Raw genomic sequence first — 26,276 nt, 5'->3', positions numbered from 1 at the left:
TTTATGATGCATTATATTGCTGAGTTATAAGAAATACTGTTCGCAGAAGGTTATTGTCTAATTTGTCTGAGTAGAAGAGAACAGAGTGTGCTGGAGTTTTCTGCCCCATTTCAGCAGGAGCAGATAAACAGGGAGCCAAGGTCGTAGCTTAGGCGCTGTGTGAGAGAGAGCATGTGAATGTTTAGGCTTTTTATGATAAGGTGGAGGCACCAGAGGTTATAAAAGTTTGAGCAATGCTCCACCATTTTGAGATTTTGAGGCTGTCTGCATCAGTGTCCATCTCCCACGTGTGTGATCATTAAATCATCGTTTGACTCAACCCGGCCGGACCAGTGTTGTTATTGTGGTTTTTTCTCTTGTCTCCATCCCCAATATTTTGAACCTTAACAGTTAGTTTCAAGTCTGAGCAGCGTAGGAATTTGAAGAAAGCAAGCTGGGAGTTCAATTGGAAGTGCTAGCTGGACTCAAAGGGCTATTTAAAGAGTTAAACAGTTTACTATTCATTATAGGGAAACATCAAACGGGGGATGTAGTCGCTGTGGAACAGGTGAAACCATTGAATATGTTCTGTTGCGTTGTCAAATTTATCAGGAAGAAAGAAGCCAACTGATTCCAAACCTAGGGGAAAACAAGATTAAGCTAGATATAAAGGATTTACTGCAAATGAACTCCAGAAATTGTGGTTATAAATATTTTGTACTTGTAAATCAAATGCATATTTGTGAACTGAGTTTTGTAACCTTCTAAACTAAAATATGTGAAAATTGTATGTTTGTGCATCTACAGATGGTAATTTGTGTGTTTACACGAGTTACACATTTTTTTAAGGTCTGCTTACAGATACAAAGCAAAAAACTACGTGTAAAACTGCGCTCAGGTTCCCTGGCTGTGTGTAACTCTCAACTTAAAAGTACAACTTTTGACTTGATTTTTCTTCCTTTCAGCTGATGGTTAAATTTGTGACTGACATGACATTGACCAATCTAATCAGAGAACAGATGGCTTTGGCTGTTGGAGGGGTGCTTTACTGAGCTTCAGGTCCTGGAAGGGTAATACTAGTGATGGGAATTCCAACTCTTTTTAGAGAACCGGCTCTTTCGGCTCCCAACCGGCTATTCGGGTTGTTTTGTTTCTTTAATTAATTTATTATCAACAACAATATAAAATTATGCACAAACGGAATTACTAATATAAAAAAAAAAAAACGTGGGTTTTTTACATATGTTTATATATAAATATATATGGTGGCCCCTAGAGACAAAGCACGTACAAACTCCAAAACACATTTCTAGCATGAACTGAACTTCCAAAACAGAGCTACCTAGATCACTTAAATTACACAATTGAAAGCATGAAAGCATGTGTGTATTGTTTGTGTATTTATACACAAACATTCATTCATATATATTCATATATAAGTTCATTTACCTGTTACTACCACACACCAAATCCGGTCATTGGTACTTGCTGGCTTGTGTAGCCACTAGGTAACAAAAGCTCAACACTGCCCCTAGCATCCTGGAGCACTTCTGTTGTGTTTTGGAGTTTGTACGTGCTGCTTTGTCTCTAGGGGCCACCGTAAATATACTTTTATTTATTCACTCCACATAAAATGTAGTAAATAAATTATATAATACAAAAACCAACTATTTACATTTCAACTTTTTCCTTTTAAACTAATTTAAAGTGAAATAACACAAAACACTGCAAACCACAACACAATTAAATATAAATTACAGTATGCAAAACAAAAAGAAGATGCATATTCTCTGTCATATGGGCCTGCATGAATAAACTTTCTGAATCCTTTATCATCTGCAACTGAAAATAGTTGTGGATGATTACTATACCTTTCCAATGTGATGATGTTGTCCCTGGCTTTCTTTCTCTCTCTCTCCCTCTGGCTCTGTTCCTGTGCTACTGCAAGTGTAACTACCGCCCCTCCTCCCAGCGCAAAGCACAAGGCTCGCATGCGGAGTGAAGCGGAAAAAAAGGGTGAGAGAGAGGGTGAGAGGAAGAAAAAAAAACCCACGGCTCGTGATAAGGAGCCAGCTCACGTCGTTCATGTCAAAGATCCGGCTCTAAGAGCCATTTCATTCGTGACCGACACATCACTACTCTGCAGTGTTAACATCATCCTGAGAAGTAGTGCCTGGGTTATACTGAGCTGCCAGGTTGTGCACAAAGGACTTTGCTGCTTGCTGTATCTGGTGACTGAAATCAGTGATTTGGATCTAACAGGCAGGCTCCTGCTGGTGTAGCATCAAACTGTGTGGAATCAGGATTAAGAATAGCAGCAAAACGTTCTCTTAAACACTTCAGCAGCACTTGATTCCTAAAAGGACTTGTCAGCAGATGTGCCTCGAGGTTGAGCAGACATGGCACTACTTGTAATTGAGAGCGACTGGCTGTCACTCTGAAGATGGTCTGTATGAGCGTTCAAACAGCTTGACAAGGTTCTCCATCTTGGCACAATCATTTGTGAGAAGTGTGTCCATCCTCAGCTGCTCAAGCAGTTGGTTTTGTTCAGCTCTGGTTTCTAGCAGTCATCTGAACATGTCAAAAGTACTTTTCCAACGAGCAGTACAATCCCGGATCTGAGTTTTGCCATGTTTTTTGGACATTTCTTCATTTGCCACTGATGATTTTCTGACAGCATGTACCAGTTTTCTTGCTTTAGTTATGACCAGAGATGGTAATCCGATTACTTTTTTCAAGTAACGTGTAAAGTAAGGGATTACTATTGCAAAAAAGGTAATTAGATTACTGTTACTTCCCCGTAAGCACGCTGCATTACTGCGTTACTAAAACCGTGATTTTTTTTTACCAGAATGTGTCATGACAATGACGTAAGCAAGTGCAACATTTGTGGCAACAGCTGTGTGCAGATCAACAATGGATAATATATCGAGTGCAGGAGAGAGTATGAGCATGCAGCGTTTAAAGCATGTAAGTACTGACCTCACTGAGTTTCATTCTGTGATAAAAACATTAGCGTCCATTGTGTGTGGGAAGAAAACTTCTCTTTACAGCGAAAAAAAACCCCTAAACTTCCAAGCAAGCACCGAGTGCGCTACGACGTAATGGGAAATTCACCTCGCGGATTCTTCCACTGACCGCTGCGGCTCACCTGCACCAGGGTAAACCTCCGCCTACCCCACTCCTGCTTTACAGGTGACAATAGAGCAAAAGGACCGCTAGTCTTTGATTTTATTTATTTTCTGCTGTGATCTGATGTGAAAGACTGAGTGTAAACACAAAAAAATATTTTATTTTATGTGCTGGAATGTGCAGAAAATAGGTTTAAATGTTAAACAACAACAACAAGTGAAAAAGCACAACTTCACCCATCTCCCTGCTACCCAAAACCTTTCTGCAGAGAACCCAGCGGTCCCGTTCCCAGCTGAAAAGTGTGTGGAAGCACTGGACATGCTGAAGGTGGAGTTCAGTGTGCGATTCCATCAACTACATGTTCATGCAAAAGAAATCCGTCTTTTCCAAAACCCCTTTGTTGCCGACAACGATGAAGCCCAATAAATGTTTACATTTCAGCAAACCTGCAATCGTCACACTTTTTCTGTTACAAACGGACCCTGGCCCCCCATCAGAGAAGGGAAAAGTTATGTGGCCCTCACTGGAAAAAGTTTGGGGACCCCTGCACTACACCATCAAACACAGCGGTTACTGTGAATGAGCAGCAGCAGCTAGAAGATGTGGACAGGTTCATGTACCTGAGTTGCACTTTTAGCAGTGATGGGGACGTGGAGCATGACGTTAATTGGGAAAGCATGGGCAGCCTTTCAACGTCTACGACCTATATGGATGACCACCGCACTGCCTTTACCAACCAAGTTGCTGCTCCTGAAGACCATCGTTATACCGACGGCACTGTACGTAGCGGAGACTTGGAAATCGACTGCAAACATCAACCGCCATCTCGACGTCTTCCAACAACGTTGTCTTCGACGGCTGCTCAAGATCACATATCGGGATCGCTTTGCCAATGGGGAAGTATATCGCCATGCGGGAGTAGAGCCGCTCAATGTCCAAGTCACCAAGCGTCGCTTCAGATTTGCCGGTCACATCCTTCGGCTACCGGACCCGGGACCTGCCCGTGTCGTGGTTCTTTGGAACCTGAAGAATGGAAAGAGATGGCGAGGAAGACCCAAAATAACATGGAGGAGGACTTTCCTTGAAGATTTACGCTCAGCCGAACTGGGATGAAGCAACAACTGCCGCAATGGACCGAGTTCAATGGCGCTCTCTTGTCGCCCGATGCGCGGGAGGATCTAAGTCTAAGTAAGACACCTGTCAAGCCTAAGATACAGTATATCATCTCATCCTAATTAATGTTGAAAAAAAAGCTTGTACTTGTCTTATTATATACTTTTTGTACACATTAGTCTGAGTCCAATAATCAAATAGGCTGATCGGAGAGTACTATGAAGAAGTCAAATATGGTTCGATTATTATACGTTTCTGTCTTTCATTTATTATCAGTGAGTTCAAAGTCAAATAACTTCATGATTAAAAAGGGCAAAGCCTGGTTCACTATTTTGCTTTTTATTATTTAGTGTAGTATCTATCAATACCAAGTGAATACAGGCTGGTATCGCTGATAACAATACTGATACTATTCAATAAATAAGGTGGATGCGTTATTGAATTGCCAAATCTCAATTAATTTTCATGACCTTAAGTGTTTTTTGTGATGTTTCCTTTTGTATTATTAAATAGTTAAACCCAGGACATAATTAGGACAAAGTTTATAATTATATAGAAAATGCTTATAGAAAATTAATATTCTTCATCTTAAATAAAAAGTGCACACAAACCAGTAAACAAATTAAAACAAACAAGTACAGTCCACAGCATTGCAAACAAGAGCGGAACTTAAAGTAAAGAATCGATCTCACCAGGCTAGTATCGATCCGATACCGATGCCGACTGGGTATCGATACAATCGATATTTGGGTCGATCCGCCCACCACTAGTTTATTAGTCAAAGAGTCAAGAGACCAGCTCACAGACAGGTCAGCTGATACTGCATGATTAGATGTCCAATCAGCTGAACTGTCACTGCGGGGTACAGCCCAACCACACCAGGATTACTTTTGTCAGTATTACACTACTGGGTATTTAAACCCGTCCAACTTCACTACCCTCTATTCCTTGCAGCTTCAGCTAAAAATGATAGGAAGAGATACAAACCTGTTTGAACGACAAACAGCTGCTATAACACTCCATGTAACACTCCCAACTTCAGGAGATTTGTTTTTTCAGATGTTTAGAGAAATGCACCGTTCCTGGAAATACTGCAATACCAGATTCATGTGTGGAGTGGACGGCGCAAGCCCCTATTCCAGTGCTGTCCAAACCCAGGCCTCGAGGGCCGGTGTCCTGCAGGTTTTAGATGTGTGCTTAATCCAACACAGCTGATTTAAATGGCTAAATGACCTCCTCAACATGTCTTGAAGTTCTCCAGAGGCCTGGTAATGAACTAATCATTTGATTCAGGTGTGTAGACCCAGGGTGAGATCTAAAACCTGCAGGACACCGGCCCTCGAGGTCTGGAGTTGGCCAAGCCTGCCCTATTCCACTTCCCCGTCCTTAAAATCAAGTTAATATGTGTTCACACGTTTGTGAAGAAGAGAGCTATCTAGCTAAAGAATCAGTAGTATCCATCAGATATTTTATGCTAACACAATGTATACTTACCTCGTGTAGCAAAGAAATCCTAAGGTTTCACTTTAATTGTCTTCAGAGAACATGTTGAAACACATTCAGAGAGAACTGAAAAAGTTAGAAGTCTTCCTCCATGATATCAGGGTAAGTTTTGCCTTACTGAACAATTATTTGGTGAGGTTTAATACATATTTAGTCAAAATGTGTACAAAAAATGTGTAAATGTGTAAGTCACACTCAACAAGCACCAAGGCCAACCGAGCTCCAAGATCAGTGTGTCCTTAAAAAGCACAGGGAAAAAATGTACAGGAAGACGTGTGATATTTATGAAGTGCAGTGTGTGCCACTCCGGAAGCGAGAGCACGAACCATGTATTTGCCTTTGACAGTGTATAGAGTTTCATTTGCTTGTAGTACTATTCTCTTTCATTGTGACATAAGTACTTTCGTGAAGGTGTTACATCTAGTACTGTGCAAAAGTCTGAAGCCACATCACATAACCTCTGCCAGGGAGGTTGTTAGTGTTTGCATCTGTGCCTGATATTCTGTCATATTGTCTGTAAATAGGATTACTCAAAACTTTTTAATGAATTCAGATACAAAAATAAAAAAAATTAAAAAAAAAAAACCTTGTGGGGGTGTAGTGTGGGCTCAAGTGACCAATCCATTTGATTTCACCCAACATCCACAGAGGTTTTCAAGGTCAGTGTCATGATCTGTTGGTCAAAAATTGACAAAAAGCCTTATAATTTAGAAAGTATGACTCTTAAAAGTGTACTGTGTATTGTCATCATGTAGAAAGTAGTGTATAAACATATGTCACATTTGACCTGTGACCTCTTCGTTAATAAATTGATCTGAAGGTCGAAGTGCTAGTAATGCCATATAGAGCTATTTAAAACCATGTTTCTTACTGCCAGTTTGACAGCATATAGACATATGGGAACAATTTATTTAAAAATGAATTGAGTTTCTTATTTCCTTCTAACTGTCCCATCTTACTCTTGTTTTAGTTTTTTAAATACATTTCCTGAAAAGTCCACAATTTCTATGATCAGACATGTGAGACTGATCTCACTAGATTAGATTAGATGAAACTTTATTAATCCCTCAGGTGGGTTCCTCCGGGGAATTCAGTTTCCAGTAGCACTGACAGAAGTTGCATGTTACAGATACAATCAAGGGGAATCAGAGCAGAATTTAAACATAAATATACCATATATATATATTTATATATATATACACAGAATATATAATATGGATAAATAGGAATACCTGTGGATTGCACATTTGAGTGAGTCTATTGCACAGTCGAATATAAGAGGAAATATTGTGAATATTGCACAGTGTAAAAAAACCCACTACAGCTCAGTTGTTCCCACTCTCCTTTGTCCCCGTTTCCCCTCCCTCTCTCCTCCAACGAGGAGTTAAACAGCTGGATGGCGTTTGGGACAAAGGAGTTTTTAAGTCTGTTGGTTCTTGACTTTGGGAGAAGCAACCTGTCGCTGAATAGGGGCTACTTGGGGCTAGGGTTAGGCAAATGAACAGAGAAGAAAGTCCAGCCTTACAGTCATAACATTTATTTTTTTCATTTACATCATACTGGATATTATTCTTTGGTCCACAAGGTGCACCAACTTCAGCAAGTTATCTGTCACTGTACTATGCAATTAACAGCATTAACCCTTCAATGCCTAGAAGAAGAAAAACTGAACGTCCTTCACATGATCCAAAGTGGGCCCTTCAAAAAGTCCAGAACCTGGAACTGTTTGTATACTTAATAATATATTGCTGAGCTTCTCTAAGTTACAGTAGCTTGTGTTAGTATGTGTACACAAAGATTATAAAAACACAGAATAAAATTGTAAGAAGTCATCAGTTGATGCAGTTTAAGGACACTTGTTCTTCTGTGCAGTCTCACCTGGAGCTCACGTTTGTAGTTCATGCCATCGTGACAAAAGACGTCCATGAATGCACTGCTAACTGCTCTTCAACCTTATAAAATTAACGTGCATTTTGATTATGAACCACTTTTACAAAACCAAAAGCTTCACTGTCTTTAGTGATTTATATGTCTAAAAAAACGGGTTCAGTTTGTAACTGAGAGCGGCTCAGTGGCGCTGAATTATATTTCCAATAGAAACACAATTTCATATGTTGTAGTAACAACACACTGCCACAAGATGGCAGCCTAGGCCTACTTTACCAAGTGACAGAGCCTTGAAAGAGTGACAGTGACACTTTTTATGAACTCATCTGTAATGTGTCACCTTTTCTGTAGAATGAAGAAGTGCTTCCCTTCTTTTAAAGTAAATACAGGCTTACAAAGATCCTCTAAACATGTTTCTGAAATAATCCTAAACACAATCATTAATTCAAAAATGCAAGAAACAATTTATCTAATCACTCTTCTTCACTTAATTACTGAACTTATTAAAAAAATAAACAAAGACTTTTTCTTTTTTTTTTAAAGAGACATTTCTGCTGTGACTTCACTGTGGTTTGTATGTGCAGGCAGGAGTGTGAAATCTCAGAACAGCAGAGGATTGTCGAGCACGGCCACTCCTGCTGCGACGCCCCCGTCTGAGTGTTCTGAGCTCTTGGTCCTCAGCAGATGGCCCACACACTCATTTGTCACCATGTCTTTACCCTGTCTGTAAGAAAACAAAGAAAAGGCTAAAATTAGAAACAACCACTACACTGGGAATCTGCAAATACTTCTAAAAAAACAGCCACAAACAAAATGCATTTAATATCAATGCAGTAGTGGTCACATACCTTACATATGCTCCAAACACTCCCAGTTCACTGAGACAGTTGCTTATTTTCAGGGGGCTGCCTTGTCTCATCAGGTAGTTCCTTACAGGGGTTGGATGGATTTTATCCATCAGAATATAGGCTGTACGCTCGGTACTCTCCTTCACTTCTTCCAGGACCTGGCAGATCTCTGATCCATAAATGTTGTTACCTAGAAAAACAATTCTACACTTAAGTATAGATAAAATGGACATGGCTAGATAGGAATTATTTCACATTAGCAGATGAGCAAACTTTTGTAAAACACTTTTTAAAATTAGTGAAGAGAAAGTTCAGTTTTACCCAGTGAACCACACCTGGCTACACCCGGCCAGTCTGACAGGCAAATGGAGAGATCTTTATTTGGCTGGGTTTTTTCCTACTTATGTTGGATAATGCTAGCCTGCTTGCTAGTACAAGCAAGTTGCTACATATTTAGAATAAAGAAATATTAAACAAATACTGCCTCAAGTAGTCTTTCTTTCAGATGCTCCCTTTAGGGGTTGCCACAGCGGATCATCTGCCCCTTTGTCATGCTATCCCTAACATCCTCCTCTGTCACACCAACCCTGTGCACGTCCTCCTTCACCACATCCATCAATCTCTTTGGTTTTTCGCTTCCTCCTGCCTGGCAGCTCCATCTTCAGCTCTGCTACCTCCAGCCCAGCCTCCTGTCTTTTTGTCAATGCCATTGTCACCAAACCATACATCATAGCAGGCCTCACTGCCATCTTGTAATCCTTCCCTTTCACTCTTGCTGCTATCCTTCTGTCACAAATCCCCTCTGACACTTGTCTCCACCCACTCCACCCTGCCTGCACCCAACTCTTTACTTCTCTTGTGTGCTGTCTGTTGCTGTGGATAGTTGACCCCAAGTATTAAATCTCATCTACCTTCACTATCTCTACTTCTTCTATCTCCACCATTATACCTGCCTCCCTCTGACTCACATACATGTATTCTGTCTCGCGTCAGCTGACTTTCCTTCACCTTCTCTCCAGAGAATCTGTTGTGCTCTTTTCAGCACGAAGCCACACTCCTGCTCACTGAACGTCACCTCTCATTTTCACCTAGTCTCAGCAACTTTGTCCCAAAGCTTCTTGATTTATCCTTCTGTAGTTACTACAGCTTTGCACATCTGTCTTGTTCTTGAAAATCAGCAGCAGCACACCTCTCCATTCCTCGGGCATCCTCTCAGTCTCTGTTAAACGGTCTGGTCAGATTGCCCTCTCATCTAACTCCCCTCCTCCATCCTCCTCTCTCTTTCATCTTCTACATTCATCAGCTCCTCAAAGTTCTCCTTCCAGTTCATGTGTAAAATTACTGCTAAAATAGCTCATATGAACCCTGATACTGACCTAAGTATTTATCAAAACAAATGCTCTGATATTACAAAGAAAACTAATGATTGCTTTTTACAGTATTAGCCCAGAGTGATGTAAGGCAGGGTGGTTAGTCAGCCATAACCTGCTGACAACTTGTATCTGGTAGCTTTTTCACATCCTGATCAATGTTGTTGTCAAGTGTGTCTCATACACACTATTATCTCAGTCACAGTACAGCATGCATGAATCACAGTAGATACACAGTAATGCAAAACAGCAGGCAGTCATGTATGTGTCATTACTGTTTTGACTGAGGCTAGCTCATACGTGGAATGAAGCAAATACTGCACGTGTGTGCAGATCCATGCACTGCTTAAACTTCCCGAGTTTAACAAATGGTGAGCAGCAAACACAAGTTCCATCATTTGCTTCTGGTGTTAACATCAAGTGTGCTTTATTAAAAAGTTCAGTTTACCTCCTCCTTCTCGCTGAGGCTTCAAGACAAACCGCTCTGGTGCTGCCAAGGCCATTGACACTGTTTTGTCCCCCTCTGGACCCTGTAGACGAGCACAACCACAGAGAAATAAATGAGAGGAATAAAATGTGGATGATATTGCTTACACTGAACATCAACACCCAGGTGAGGATTATCTAATGCCAAACTTTCCAAACAATGAAAAAATCGTGTGCTTTTTCTCACCATGTCTAGAGTGTAGAGGCCGGCGAACGTCGCTCGGATCTGCTGCACAGCTTGAGGCTGGTCCGGGAAGAACCTCTCCAGGACTCCGGGTCTGGCGAGCACTTGCTGAACCTTCTTGGTACCAGCCAGGTGAGTGCTGATATCTGGACACTTCACAGCTCGAGAGCGCTCCATGAGGAGACGAGCATCCCAGCTCTGTAATTGAAAACAGACAATGAATTCTCTGCTTGTCTTTTTATCATTAGATGATTTTCCAGCATAAAATAGCCTCTATCATTTCACTAACTCTTGGAATCTTATTTCACTGCTGCTAATAACGTTTTACACACTGTCGCAGGTTTTTTTTAGCTTCGTTCGTACAAACTTTCTCGTGGTTGAGATTCCAGACAAAACAGCCAGCACACCGACCAGCAGAGCGTGACAATAGTTGGTTTATATTATGCTGAGATTTGACAGAGACAGAAGAATGAAGGAGAACAACACAGAGTCACACTATCAAAGAGAGCCTGGACAGTAAATTCAGCAGTTTGGCTTAAATTTGCAAACTGTTTTAACTCGTTATGTCCAATTAAGTGTTGGTTCCATGGTGCTCGCCAGTTTTCCTTCACTTCCTGTTCCTGCCTGCAGAATTAACACACAGCTGCACGTATCTACACACAATGTTGCAGAGAACATTGTGGCTCAAGAGTTGGCAGTTTGTCTTGTAATCGGAAGGTTGCCGGTTCGAGCCCCGGCACCAACAGTCTAGGTCGCCTACTGGTGGTGGTCAGAGGGCCCGGTGGCGCCAGTGTCCGGCAGCCTCACCTCTGTCAGTGCGCCCCAGGGCAGCTGTGGCTACAATGTAGCTTGCCATCCCCAGTGTGTGAATGACTGAATGTAGTGTAAAGCGCTATACAAATACAGGCCATTTACCATCTAATCACCCATTCAGACTGACAAGGCGACAGGTCTGTTGTCACTTATATCAGCCAATCAGGGCTAGACTTGGTGTTGCTAGGCAGGGAAAGAAATAAACTGGATGATAATGACGTTCTAGTTTCTCATGAATACGAATCATTTTAAGTAAGTCTGCATGTTGCATGTTTCTAACTAAACTCTAATGTAATCTTCCATTCTGTGTGCAAATCAAAAGTTGGACCTGTTCAGAAGTGTAGTTGTCAGGCATGTAACCATTCCTGAAATACACCACGGCGACCTCTTTGCCGTCCCTGAAGTGAAAGCGACATAAAAGACACATTAAGGACCACTGCTATGCGTAACACAGTTTTTGTTTGAGAATAATACACTTAAATAATGTGTCAGTGCATTGTGAGCTGACAGAAATCGACTTACACAAAAAGCCTCTTGTCCTGATCAAGGGACCCTGCTTTAAAGACATCTTCAAACCGCAGTCTTATTACGTGAATGTTTCTGAAACACGGCATGTTGGTGAAAAGCACAACTCTTCAAATGCTTTAAGATAATGTTTTAACTTCCACACAAAGAAAACATGCAGGTATGAGAGCTCTAACCCTTCACACACACCTACCTCTTCCAAAGTTCATACTCAACGAATCGCTGATCAAAGATATTTCTCTGGACGTCTTCCACAAAGAACGCGACGACTGCTCTGCAACGACAACAACTGCATCTCAAAATTTCTGGACTTTTGGTTCTCACGGTTTTGATTTTAACTGAAATGATTTGCTTTTTGGTGCCCCATACTACCAAAACTGTCACTGGCCTTTGTTGTCCTGAAGAAATGTTTGTAATATTATGATGCACTGAGCAACCACACCAGCAGAAGCAGTGTTTGAATGTACAGCTCCACTGGCAAGATGTTTTATTCTGGATGTACTAATTAATTCATCATGTATGGTGACATAATTAGACCAAGTGAATAAAGCAAAGAGCGATCAACAGCATGTCTGGCATGTACTCGATGGATGTACTTCATTCTTACTTCTCTGATCCATAGAGCTCCCAGGCTTTGGCAATAGCCCTGGCCAGACCAGCTGCAGGATTATTATCCAGGATACGCTCGCTCTCCTCCAGCTTGCCGGCCATCTTCAGGATATGTCTGTCAAGCAAGATTGTAAGCACTCTCAGCAAACCTAATCACAGCACATTATCATTATTATCATCATTATTTCCTGACCATGCCTCGAACAATCCAGTCTCACTCTAAGTCGCCTGTGACGCCTTAAGATGAGCATTTTCGCTGCCATCATCTTGCCACCTTGAAACTGATAAACTGAGGGAAATTGTACAGCCATAGGCTAGCAACTTGTCGATCAATCCTGCCTTTTATAGTCTATATTAAATTAACTTTATATTGTATTTAATAAGACATGACATTAATGAGCCTATAAACTCATAACAGGGGCATTTTCATGTAGACGTCTATACAACGGAATATCTTTCACAACCACAAGAGGCGCCCCCCCCTGGCCACTGAAAAGAATGCAGATTAAAAGAACTTCTGCAGTGGCTTCATTTTTCAGACACAAAAGCTATGTCTATCTTTTATACAGGGTGGACCATTTATATGGATACACCGTAATAACATGGGAATGGTTGGTGATATTAAAGTCCTGTTTGTGGCACATTAGTATATGTGAGGGGGCAAACTCCTCAAGATGGGCGGTGACCATGGTGGCCATTTAGAAGTCGGCCATCTTGGATATAACTTTTGTATTTTCAATAGGAAGAGGGCCATGTGACACATCAAACTTATTGGTAATGTCACAAGAAAAACAATGGTGTGCTTGGTTTCAACGTAACTTTATTCTTTCATGAGTTATTTACAAGTTTCTGACCACTTATAAAATGTGTTTAGTGTGCTGCCCATTGTGTTGGATTGTCAATGCAACCCTCTTCTCCCACTCTTCACACACTGATAGCAACACCGCAGGAGAAATGCCAGCACAGGCATCCAGTATCCGTAGTTTCAGGTGTTGCAAATGTCATATCTTCACACCATAGACAATTGCCTTCAGATGATCCCAAAGATAAAAGGGGGGTCAGATCGGGAGACCTTGGGGGCCATTCAACTGGCCCACGACGACCAATCCACTTTCCAGGAAACTGTTCATCTAGGAATGCTCGGACCTGGCACCCATAATGTGGTGGTGCACCATCTTGCTGGAAAAACTCAGGGAACGTGCCAGCTTCAGTGCATAAAGAGGGAAACGCATCATCATGTAGCAATTTCAAATATCCAGTGGCCTTGAGGTTTCCATTGATGAAGAATGGACCCACTATCGTTGTACCCCATATACCACACTAAACCATCAGTTTTGTTGTTCCAACAGTCTTGGAGAGATCCATCCAATGTGGGTCAGTGTCAGACCAATAGCGGTGGTTTTGTTTGTTAACTTCACCATTCACATAAAAGTTTGCCTCATCACTGAACAAAATCTTCTTCGTGAACTGAGGGCCCTGTTCCAATTTTTGTTTTGCCCATTCTGCAAATTCTGTGTGCCAATCTGGGTCATCCTCATTGAGATGCTGCAGTAGCTGGAGTTTGTAAGGGTGCCATTTGTGAGTAGCTAATATCCGCCGAAGGGATGTTCGACTAATGCCACTCTCCAGTGACATGCGGTGAGTGCTACGCTGTGGGCTCTTGCTGAATGAAGCTAGGACACCCACTGATGTTTCTTCATTAGTGACAGTTTTCTTGCGTCCACATTTTGGCAAATCCAACACTGAACCAGTTTCATGAAACTTAGCAAGCAGTTTGCTAACTGTAGCATGGGAGATGGGTGATCTCGTAGGGTGTCTTACATTGAAATCTGCTGCAATGACCCGGTATCACCAGATATTAACGCAATTTCGATCCGCTCCTCACGTGTTAACCTCTTTGACATGTCAATGGCTGTGAACTAAGAGAAACTTGTAAATAACTCATGAAAGAATAAAGTTACGTTGAAACCAAGCACACCATTGTTTTTCTTGTGAAATTACCAATAAGTTTGATGTGTCACATGGCCCTCTTCCTATTGAAAAAAAAACGATATATCCAAGATGGCCGATTTCTAAATGGCCACCATGGTCACCACCCATCTTGAGGAGTTTGCCCCCTCACGTATACTAATGTGCCACAAACAGGACTTTAATATCACCAACCATTCCCATGTTATTATGCTGTATCCATATAAATGGCCCACCCTGTAGATTGTTTATAGCTGTATTAAATCCCAAACCTACTGACAGCAAAGCAAAGAGATTGGTGTCAACTGTAAGGGAAATAAAAGAATGTGGGGTTTTTATTTATCTTTTTTTTTAAATAAGGGTAAAGTAGCTGTGTGAAACGGTGGCTATAAAGATGACAGTAAATATATTTGAAGGTCTTGGCCAACATGATCACTCTTACTGCTGAGTTCTAGTGGCTAACCTACAGAATATGGGTGACACATAAATGACCTGCTTACCTGTGTACATCTGGCGTGCGCGATGAAAGGCCTCCGAAACTGGCAGCAATGGTGTTGATCTCTATCTGCTTTAGCAATGGCGTGTCATTCTCTCTCTGGTCCAGCATGTAGTCAGACCGATTGAGACCCAACACAATGGACTGTAACAAAGGCAAAGAATCCCAGCTGCAGCATTTGGTCACTTTATAATCCATTAATAGATTTTTATGGTCCCAGCTACACTGTTGTAAGAACCTAATGGTTTTCTTCATTCTATGCTACAGCAGATCTAAAGATGTCACAGAGTTTTAGAAAATTGTGAAGAACTTTGTCAAGCAATAAAGCAAAACAGCTGATAATTGAAACAAGATTTTAGTTTTAGCCAAAATATAGCTTTTGCCTCTCACCCCTCTCCTCCCTGTCGTTCCCTGTCTTTTTTTCTCATAAGAAATCTCTCAGGATTTAATGGCTAGCATACGAAGCCCAAAAAGAAAAGAGCCTGCATCATCGTTCCATTTCTAACTTTTTAAAAAATTCCCTCCAAAAATGGCCCCAAAAGAAGCCAGATAGAAAGGTTTTCATGGTGAAAATACATAGTGGTGAAGGTAACCCAAAACAGCCAACACCCCAAAGGAACAGATAGGCTGAAAAATCATTCCTGTAAACGTTTACACAACCTCACACCTGCAGTGATGACCCAAGATGTTCATTCTACAAATACTCTATTTGAAATCCAATCTTCCTTAACTAGAAACTGTTTGATTTTTTATACACTCTTTCTTTTCACTACTTTTGAATCCTTATTGAGTGCAAGCAAACAGCTTTGTTGGATTTAGCAACACACCAAGGCCTTAGAGCCCAAACAGCTCAAGTACAATGATGATGGGAAATGGAATGATAATTATGCAGCACTTTGCTCTAACTGAAAGGCACATTTTACTGCAAACCCTATTCACCCAACCACACAAAAGCCTCCAAACTGCCTTGTCTAACTTCGCACACACTGGATGCACTGGGGGAAACTCAGGGTTCATCATCTTGCCTAAGAAAACTGGAATCTGGACAAACTGGGTAATCAATCCGCCAAACTTCCAACTTACAGACTCTGCCTCCTGAGCTCCCCCTAACACCAGTGTCATCGGGGCTGTGCTGACGTACCTGTGACCTGCCTTCTTTAAGGATCTGTTGGTGGATTTTGAACAACCTTGCAGTGAAATCATCCACAGCGATGGTGCTGTAAACAGACACTTTGTTCAAATCTTGTCAGCAGGTTTTTCATCACAGTGTATTCATTTTGAATTAAACTAACGGGTCATTTGAAGACAGACTTCAGAGACTGTGACAATAATGAGTTTTTTTCTTCCAAACCACATACATGAGGTCATAATGCATCCTACCTAGCCAAAGCTTCTTGTAGGAAGTCTGCATCCTGACTAATCTTGTCCACCAGGGTGTTGTAGTGTGTTTGCACTGCCAGAGCCTGGGAGAATACAGCTTTAGGTACAGGTGTGGGGAACAGTGTGAATGGAGCAAAGGAGACCACCTGAAAAACGAGATGTAAAATGTGAGAAAAGAATGCTGACCAGGGGAAACAAAACAAAACAAACAAAACTGTTGGACAAACATTGGAGATGGCTTGTGGACTCAAAACACGGGCTTAATAAAGATCTCTCTGAAATCCTCTGCCCTAAGGCAGAACAAATTCCTAACATGACTTCACATTCAACACGGCCTTTTCATCAGCAACGGTTTAACATTCCACTGGTATGTGATCTTTGTTGTTGAGGCTTATTACCTAACATATGAATTCTGTTAAAGATGCTGAAAAAAATGTTTACTTACTTTTTTTTTTTTTAGTTTAAGCATTTATTTAAAGTATAACTACTTCACTACTTTGCTCATGGCCATTCAATCACATTCAGCTAAAACTGGACAAACAGATTAAATCAGTTGTTAAGGTCAGTCTCATTCAGTTCAGTATGATTGAATTAACCCTTTGTTTTAAAGACCTGCAACTGGTCATACGCTATATTCCCAAAAGTCTCCGTCTGGCAATCCGATGGACGACTCTGGGTTTGTCCGTTGCCAGGAGAACTGTGCATTGGTCTTAATATGACATCTATTACACGTTTGCAGCTGGTCTAAAATACTGTAGGTTACCTATTAATGGCTAAAGAGAAGCAAGACCAGATTACTGAAATTTTAGCCTCCCTTCACTGGTTACCTGTTTGTTTAAGAATCAGTCAGTCAACATGTTCCCAGTAGTTCCATAATCCAAAAGCAACAAGGGAACGTGCTTTGTTACGTGGCTTCACTAAACCTAACACCAGGAAAAGTATAATATTACAAATATACACTACATGTTACAAATATGTAGCGTCTTCCCCTGAATGAATATTTTGAGGAAATGTATTCTCATGGTCTGTAGCTTTACTCTTTCAGGTGCAGTTGTTGGATGGGGCAAGAATGAATATAATAAGACGATTCAAAATCATACCTGAGCAGACTTGCAAATTTTATATGAGTTTCACAAGTACACATTCCCTCTTTAAGATTATATAACTATACTAACACTTATCCAGCAATGAAAAACCAGTGAAAGTGCTTCTACATGTAAATGGTAAATGGACTGTTTCTTATATGGTGCTCTTCTACTCTACCTAAGCACTGAAAGTACTTTATACAACTTGCCTCATTCACCCATTCATACAGGCACTTTTTTCTATACTTTTTATATGTGTTTTCTATCTAACATTCACACACATTCACACAACTTGTGGATAGTATCTTGCCCAGTGACATTTGGCATGCAGACTGGAGCAGCCAGCCACGATCAATGACCTGCTCTACCTCCTGACCTACAGCCACCCCTCAATGCTACAACCGCTACATGCTACATGTGTGTATAATTCGCACCTCAGATGAGTTGGGGGTCTCCTGGAGCCTCATTAGGACACCCTGTGTAACGGCTGAGTCTTTTGCCTCCTCTGCCAATTTTTTTATCAAAGCCGAGTTCATCAGCATCTCGTCTGGTAGCCCTTGCGCCATTCTCATTCACCTGAAGTAGGATAACCAAATAAGATTACTATTACTGCTAACGTTATTACCGGAGTGTTTGCTCATCACTTAAATTTCCTAAACTGCTTTAAATGATACACATATACATATACACAATACACAAGCGTAAATACTAAAATAAATTATATTTAAATAACAATAATTACAATGAAACACGTCATACATCGATAGTAACATTAAACAATACATTAAACATTTTCTTTTCTGTAATAATCGTGTTATAGGATAGTTTATAACATCAAAACAGCACATGTGGCTAACTTACCTGCTTAAGTTTTAACCAGGTCGTTTAACACCGTCTGTTAGCAGTCACCGGTAGTAGAAGCTAGTTAGCCATCAACCTAGAAGGTTCCCTTGGACTGTGTTCTCATCAAGTACTTGCACACTTATGCAGAGAGCGATTAAGACTGCCACCCTTTACCTTCCACGGTGCATCACAAGACCTAACCGGAGCATGTACACACTTCAATCCCTGACGCATAAACTAGATGAACCGGCTGAACGGCTACTACTAACCAAAGCTGATTGGTTGACCGGGGAGCTAACCGGAACCACATGCTTCGCTTAGCCAATCAACGGCCAGAACGTCATCGGAAAAGCCAGAAGTTTTGAAAAGGCACTGCTGACTGAAGAATGAGACAGCATTTAATGTAGAACAGAGGTAAATGCGTGTGACTTATTAAACAAGCGGGTTTACTTCATTTTTGATTAGAAGTAATATTGTTTGACCAAACGCGGCACTAACCTTTATTTCGTGTTGCTATTATGTCAAAATATAAAGAAAATAATTTATAAACTGTACGATAACAGTGTTTGAATGTTAGTTAAGACATCAATCTCCTTAAATAAACAAATAGAAACACACACTTATTAACTTAATGCTGGGGAAATATACTCATGTTTATAACGTCCATGCTTACCCAGCCTTTACCGCGCATTTTAGCTTGCTAAACGATGGGGAAGTGTAAGCGCAGAGCGGAGAGTGCCGGTGTTGCAGGTTAACTGTTTTGTTAACTGGTTGGATTTGTTTACATATTCCATTCTCCGTGTTTCAGATGTTGGATCCGCAGATTCGTCTTTTTCACCGCGTGGTCGTATGTCATATAGTTTGACAAGATTAAAGACCTCGACAAAAAAGGTTTCCATCTCCAGCTCGTGCAAATGCATACACGTGTCAATATTAAATAATTTATTTATTTTTTTAATAAAAAATAATTTCATTGTTGTCTGAAGATGATAGTGATACCTGTGTGTCATACTGGCAATAGAGACGACCGCTCGGTGAAAAGGACGAATCTGGGGGACCAGATTGTTGAGCCATCTACGGATCATTAAAACATCCATGCGCACAACTGCAAAGAATGGATTTGAATTCGAGCAGGAAAACTGAAAAAAGGAATAAACTTGACAAAATATATATGTTTTGACAGATCAAAGGAAAGAGTTCCACAAAACAAATTTGTGGGTTATTAGCATTTTCTCAGTTCTGGATTACATGGTGATGTATTTTATTCATACACTGTTGCAGAGACGTCTGTGTTTGCACCTTCAGCCACTTCAGCACACAAAATGTCATCATAGGCCAGACATGATTTATTTTGATAGGCAATCGATCAAAATTAGAAATGAGCATGAGTTTCCAATATTTAACTGGATATAAAGTTAAAAAATATCTAAAAATGTTATGGCCAATGTGACGGTTTTGGGGTTTTTTTGGTCTGAAATGTATATTTCACCTTATTTTTAGTGCCAGCTGTTTGGATGTAATGTTCTACCACTGTCAGAAGGTGGCAGTCATACTTCAATCATAAAAACCTTGATTTTAGAGCGTGTTTTAATGCTGTTCATTGTTGGTTTTCACTAAACAATATTCTGACTCACTGAGTCTTAATTGGATCTTCTCTGTAGTGGGTCTCCAGTCGGTGGTGCCCGTAAGGCCCATATGGTTTGCTAATATACAACACTAACCCTGGCTGCTGAGGATTTAGCATAATTTTTCCAGTTAGAACCTAAAGTATAAAAGACTGAAACTGAAAAAAAAAATCAAAATTAAATAACTGACTTTGAGCAAAGCATCTTTAGTCCATTTTTAAATGACAGCCTCTTTCAATTTTAATGAACTATAAAGAATTTTAAAAAGCTGACCAAAGAATACATTAATCTGAGATCTGAGGAAATACAGATTAATTGTTTTATTTTGTATGCTTACATTGTTTTACTTTGCACACAGAAACAAAATAATTTCATAAAAATGAAAACCACCAAGGTCTAAATTAATTCCCTCCCCAATGCTAATAGTCAGTTGTGATTCCTTTTTGCTGGAACAGCCTGCAACCATTTGTTGTAGTTTTCAGCAAGTCTCACACACATCTCTGATCAATCCCAGCTCATTTGTCTTTCTTCTTCTGAGTCTCACATACTCCTCCATATCCTCATAAAATAGACTTGCCGTTTCTGTGCTGACTTGGTTATGATACTGAATGAAAGGCAACTGTGTCAAAATTCATAATCATATTCCAAATTTTGAGGAAAAGTTCACTATGGAACAGGGATTATCTCACTCCACAGTTTGCTCCACCCCAGTAGAGGGAGCTAAAGCTTTCCCAATGCAAGTCACTCAGATCTGTTGTGTTTTTTTTTTCTGCATACAAGCCCACAGGCCTTCCAGCTAATCAGTAGGTTTCATTAAGGTCTGTTGGCTCAGCATATGAGGGAGAACAAATGACCAAAAAGAGCAGCTATAATAGGATGATGTCACTTTGGTAGCACATGGCAAAAGAGGGCATCCAGCCAGTGTGTTCAGGAAGCACTGAACTGTGACTGTATAATTTAGCACTGTGTTTGTGTGTATGCTTGTAGATGGCGAGTGGACAGCTGTCGAGGGCGGAGGCATTGGCATGCTCAGGCTGCAGGCATGCGTGCCATGTGATGCTCTACGCTGACACGAAAGCTCAGCTGTTTGGAAGAATTCCCATCAAACATATCATACTGGTGAGGTGTGTGTGTGTGTGTGTGTGTGTGTGTGTGTGTGTGTGTGTGTGTGTGTGTGTGTGTCATTTGAGCTACTCTAACACACACACACCTTTACATGTCTGCCTCTTTGAGTGAACAGGCATATTTCTGTGTGTCACTTCCACAGATGCAGATGCGCTTTGACGGTCTGCTGGGTTTCCCTGGCGGGTGAGTCTTTCCTGGTGCTGCTTTTGCTCCTTGCAAACATAGGTACATTTTAGCTTTTGGTTTGTAAAGCCTTCTTGTTCTTCACAGAAGAAAGAAAAAAGAAACCCTTTACAGCTCAGAACAAACATTCAAACACTGATGCTACAATCCTCGTCCTGCAAGGATTGGCGATGATAAAATGTGCCTGACGGCTTCTTGTTTAAAGTGACTTATCTTGCCTTAAACCCCTATTTGTAAAGATTGAGATTGTCACATACTGCTTAATTAGTATTCTGCTAAATGAATCACTTGTGCCTTTGTGATTTACTGTAGTCGCTGCCAGGATCTCTGGCATTTCATTTGCCAGCACAGTGAAATTATATAACGAGGAGGCAAAGAGACAGGGCTGAAAAATGATAGAGACATATGCAAAACAAGAGAAAACTACGTCAGCAAATAGCAACAGTGGCAGCTCTATTGATACAACTACATATGAATTGTGTAGCCTCTGTTTTTAATATACTGCTGCAGGTGGTGTATGAAGAAATCTTTCAAAAACGTGTACTGCCTGGCAACATTAAACATCCAAAACACTAGTTAGTTGTGTAAATTTGGTCTGCTACTAAAGTTAGCTGTTAGACTTGTGCAGGCATTCATACACATCCATCCATTTTTTGTCAGAGTCACAGGGGCAGCAGTCTAAGCACAAGTCCCCTCTCTTTCTCCCCGGCCAGTTCCTCCTTCTCATCTGGGAGGGACTCCGAGGCATTCCCCGAGGCATTCCCAAGCCAGCCAGGACACATGATCTGTGTCCTGGAACTGCCCTGGCATCTTCTGTCAGTAAGACATGCCCAAACCACCTTAACTGGTTCCTTTTGATATGTAGGAGTAGAGGCTATACTCTGAGTGCGTCCTAAATGTCCAAGTTCCTCAAACTCTTTGGACAAGGGATCAACCTTTGAAGGAAGCTCATTTCCACTGCCTCCACCCAGAACTTGTGGTCATAAGTGAGAGCAGAAGCGTAGATCAACCAGTAAACTCACACTTTTCCTTTCACACTCAGCTCTTTCTTTATCACAGAATACCTGTACAGCATCTGTATGACTGCAGACGCCACAGAAATCCATCTGCCAGTCTGCTGCTTCACTCACCCTCGCTTGTAAACTAGATCCTGATATAGTTAGGGCAACAACTCATCCCTGAGTGTTCCACCCTTTTGCAGTTCAGGACCATGGTCTCAGACTTGAAGGTGTTACGGTAATTCCGATTTGCAATTTGGAACAAACATTCATGTCGCCCTTTTGGAGGCAGTCTGTTCACTTTGTATCAGTGGCCATCGTCAGCTCAAATGAGAAATTTACATTTTATTTGCGACAAAATGTTTTTGTTTTGGGTTTTTTTGCTTATGAATGCTAAACTAATATCTTCAAATCATCAGTCTGTTGGCACTGTGACTGATTCTACATGCCTGGATAAATTGAGTGAGAGTTTGAGTTTCTTTGGCTTTCTTATGCCTTAGACCAGTCAAACAAATAGTTATTGGCTGATTTTGAGTTTGAGGTTATACCAGAATTACATTAGAGCAGGTTGTGCCACAGATGGCTGTTCTATTGAAATGTGGTTATACGTTTCTCTAAAAAAAAAAAAAAGTTTTTTAATTTCTGAGCTCTTTGAAGTCTGTGTATTGACACAGTGTGTCACTACATTTCATGGTTACTTTTAGCCATATATTTGTTGTAGACAGCATCTGGGTCACTGCCCTCTGCAGCAGTGCCAAGTTGGAAGCAAAATCATCTCAAACTGGAAAAAAAAAGTTTGAGTTTATTTGAACCACAGCTCATTCTGCACTACACTCGTCTCGCATCATCAAAGGGGCCCTCTACTGCTTATTTCCATTTTAGTTTTTTTTAACTGATTTGATCTACTATTGTAGCTTTGCATGATTCACAATTCAAAATAGTCATTCATCTTATACTGAGCCTCTATGTAGCCACACTTTTAGCTACTGTCCCTTTAAGTTCACTTTCCCTTTCAGACAACTTTCTTCTGATTGGCTGCCCCTCAAGAAGAGATGTTGTTAACGGTATGTGGGTGGGGCTGTTCTCTGTGACCCAAACACTGAAGCCTGAACTGTTGGCTCATGAGGATTGCCTTAACTCACATTTTCCTCATTATGTAAATCTTTAGCCCTGTTAATATGGACATGCATAATAGCACCATTTTAACCTATTATTAATTGTGGGGCCACAATTAAGCTGTGCATGAGTTATCACTCATGTTCTATGGAAAAAAAAACAAAAGAATCCAAGCACCACAGCAGAAAATACTCAGTAAGCGTAACAAAGATTGATAATGATACCAATAATGATAATAAACGTGTTAAAAAGGACTCCCAACTGTGCCCAGTCACAGCTCTGTCCACACAGCTTTGTTAGAGAGTGACCTGCTGAGACACGATACATGTAAAAGCAGCGGTCACTTCAGTTAATTGCACGACAGCAAGTGGCCTTTTCTGTCTCTTCCAGTGACATTTATGAGGGTTAAGAACCTCTCTAAAGAGCTGCTCTTAGTTGTCGGTGTTCTCCTAATGATAATGGAAATGTGCATCTGGATGTTGACCAATGCTTTGACACTATGGCAACAGTACAAAACACACCTAAACTCCTTCAGAGATTTTTATAGAAGCCTATAAATTGCTCTGAAATATATATAAAAAAAGAAAACGTGACAAACTTGATATGTTAGAATCACACGGAGCTGTTGATAAGCAAGTGTTCCGTATAAAACGGTTGTTGGCTGATATCCAAAGCGATTTGCTTTTAGGCATTTAACATCCCGCTAGCTGTTACCTTTTGCTTTCTTTTTGCTGTACTTGTGCTCTTCTGGATACAAACGTCACTCTGATCACTTTGGCAAATGTTTTTATTTTTGCGCACTGTCAAACACAGTGAAACTGTATCTTTAGCCTCTGTGCATTTCGTCCATTATGTCCGGTATATTGTTATTGTAACAGCTCAGGTTGAGCTTTTGTTACTATATTTTTTTTGCACATTTTCTAAGATGAGACTCGAAATCTAGTGACTTGAAGGAGAAGTGATCAGCACCATCACCTGGACAAACTAACTTAGGGCTTTAAATTGAATTAGCCTTTCAATTAGTGTGATTTATTGTCAGGAGAGCAGTGCCTCTGACATCGTTTATCTACTTTCACATCTGTTGCTGACCTTTGATTCTCACACTTCAGGCTCGTTAACCCTTCGGAGGAGACCCTTGAGTCGGGGCTTAGCAGGGAATTGTCAGAAGAGCTAGGCCTGGCTTTGCCAATCTCTGTTGAAGATCATGTGGATTCTTGCTATGCACCTCCTTCCTCCCCCTCCTCCTCTTCACGTCTTATCACTCACTTTTACGTGAAGAAGATGGATGAAGAGCAGATTAGGGAGGTGGAGAGGGCAGCTGCATCCACTGCAGCAGATCACGGTTTGGAGGTAATGTGTCCTTCCAGAGTGACTGATTGCAGCGATTTACCTGATCTCATGCTCTGATCCTCACCACCTTCTTTCTCTGCCTGACTCCAGGTCCTGGGAATGGTCAGAGTCCCTCTCTACACCATGAAAGGAGGAGGAGGGCTCGCATCCTTCCTGTCACACTCTTTCATCGGCAACGCTCGCTCCCAGCTGGTCCACTCGATGCTGAGACTCAACCTGGTCGCCCCCGGGGAGTTGCACAAAGCCCTGACGCACTCTCTAAAGACTCATGCACACACGAAACAGGACCTGCAAGCAGCCCTGGCACTGACCCAGGGATTGAGGAAACAGTTTTAAAAAAATGCAGCTGCATTGCTACATCCTCTCAAAATGTAAATACAGATCCATCAGGACTGTTATAGACAAAAGATGATTTCAAATCCACTGTAACTTATACTCTGGAAACTCCCCGCCATACATGAGTATGGAAAGCCAAAGGTGGGAGGCCAGCAGCAAGAACAGAGCAGGCATTAAGGACAACGGATATGACACTAATTGAGTCAGACATGGCATTAAAATAAGAGAGGCAGGAGTGGAGGTGGGTTCCAAAGCGGCTTGTAGATGCACAGTAACCGTGGGCAGACTGAACCGGCTTAAATAGCGTGCCCTATTTGACATTTGTCAATTAACTGTGTAGAAGGGTCTCAGCTGAGCTTGATTTCCGTGGCCCGCCTGAACTAACCCTATGCTCGGTTTTGACCCTCCGCAGCACAATCTCACACATAAACCTCCACACTCACACTCATGCTGTCACGCTGACTCTGAGCTGGTGACTCATAATTGCATACTGTGCACCAAACAGTTTGGGGCAAAACATTATCAGCTCCCTTACAATTAATGGAAATAAAGCTGTTCACACTGCCCATCACGTCTGAGTCTTTCCTGTCATTTCTCTTCATTTCAGTCGTCAGCACTGTGTTGATTTCAAACAGCCAAAATTGAAATGCTAATTACAAGGCGCGAGAGCATTTTTAAATTTTTTTTTTTTTTTTACATTTACAGTCACATCTTTATGTGCTGGTGAAGGTTACTTTTCTGTTATTCTAGCAGCAATTTTGACACTTATCTCACAGGCATCTATCAAAAGTGCTACACAGCACTCAGAGAAGCAACATAAGATGAGGGGTTACCTTATATGGCATTGCATAGGCACCCTGTGGTTTCCTTTATCTGCTGGTATCAATAATGAGGCAGGATGTGTATGATCTACAGCCTTTTCAGTCAGAAGGGATTCTTTGTCTGTGTGCTCCTCACATTTCCTTTTCTTTCTTTCTTTTTTTGTTGTTGTTGGTAGGTTTCATTTGAAGTTGTAGCACATCAGCAGTGGTGGTGCTGGTGGTGGAGGATTAATTACGTCCGTGACATACTATACAGCCTGCAGGCGAAGATTTGATTCTGTTTAAGTGCACCCTTGGTGCACATAACGCGCTTGCTCCAGATGTTAGTAACCTCATTCCCCAACATTATTGCTGCCAGTGAGGAAGAGCAGAGACAGGATGTTGCTCAGCGTTCATGATACCTACTGTACTGAAAGTATAAGATCCATTCTCTGGTTTTATTTTATTTTTATTTATTTTTAAATCAGTCAACTTCTGCAGGTGCAGGAGCATCATTTATCC

The 26,276-nt window shown here is 41.1% G+C and overlaps 2 protein-coding genes across 2 annotated transcripts; one reads left to right on the top strand and one right to left on the bottom strand.

Moving 5' to 3' along the window:
- Nucleotides 1-6,835: 6,835 nt before the first annotated feature.
- gss (glutathione synthetase) lies at nt 6,836-18,956 on the bottom strand. Its single transcript, XM_085259719.1, has 13 exons — nt 18,240-18,956; nt 17,813-17,954; nt 16,294-16,439; nt 16,055-16,130; nt 14,918-15,057; nt 12,448-12,564; nt 12,034-12,114; nt 11,838-11,915; nt 11,644-11,713; nt 10,506-10,700; nt 10,281-10,362; nt 8,463-8,652; nt 6,836-8,338 (listed from the first exon to the last, which is right to left on the bottom strand). Exons 2-13 carry the CDS (start codon nt 17,948-17,950, stop codon nt 8,215-8,217), a joined length of 1,437 nt encoding a protein of 478 aa, XP_085115845.1. The 5' UTR covers nt 17,951-17,954; nt 18,240-18,956; the 3' UTR covers nt 6,836-8,214.
- On the top strand, nt 18,490-25,525 carry LOC146550523 (U8 snoRNA-decapping enzyme). The gene is made up of 5 exons (XM_085259720.1): nt 18,490-18,635; nt 20,834-20,965; nt 21,114-21,154; nt 24,378-24,618; nt 24,709-25,525. Exons 2-5 carry the CDS (start codon nt 20,834-20,836, stop codon nt 24,952-24,954), a joined length of 660 nt encoding a protein of 219 aa, XP_085115846.1. The 5' UTR covers nt 18,490-18,635; the 3' UTR covers nt 24,955-25,525.
- Nucleotides 25,526-26,276: the final 751 nt, after the last annotated feature.

The sequence above is a fragment of the Mchenga conophoros genome, linkage group LG20 (genome assembly GCF_057382185.1).
Source record: "Mchenga conophoros isolate Kocher_MC1m ecotype Shallow Benthic linkage group LG20, M_conophoros_male_GT1.1, whole genome shotgun sequence".
Classification (NCBI taxonomy): Eukaryota; Metazoa; Chordata; class Actinopteri; order Cichliformes; family Cichlidae; genus Mchenga; species Mchenga conophoros.
The sequence above is the reverse complement of the archived record's forward strand: the minus strand, read 5'-3'. Positions and strand labels throughout refer to the sequence as shown.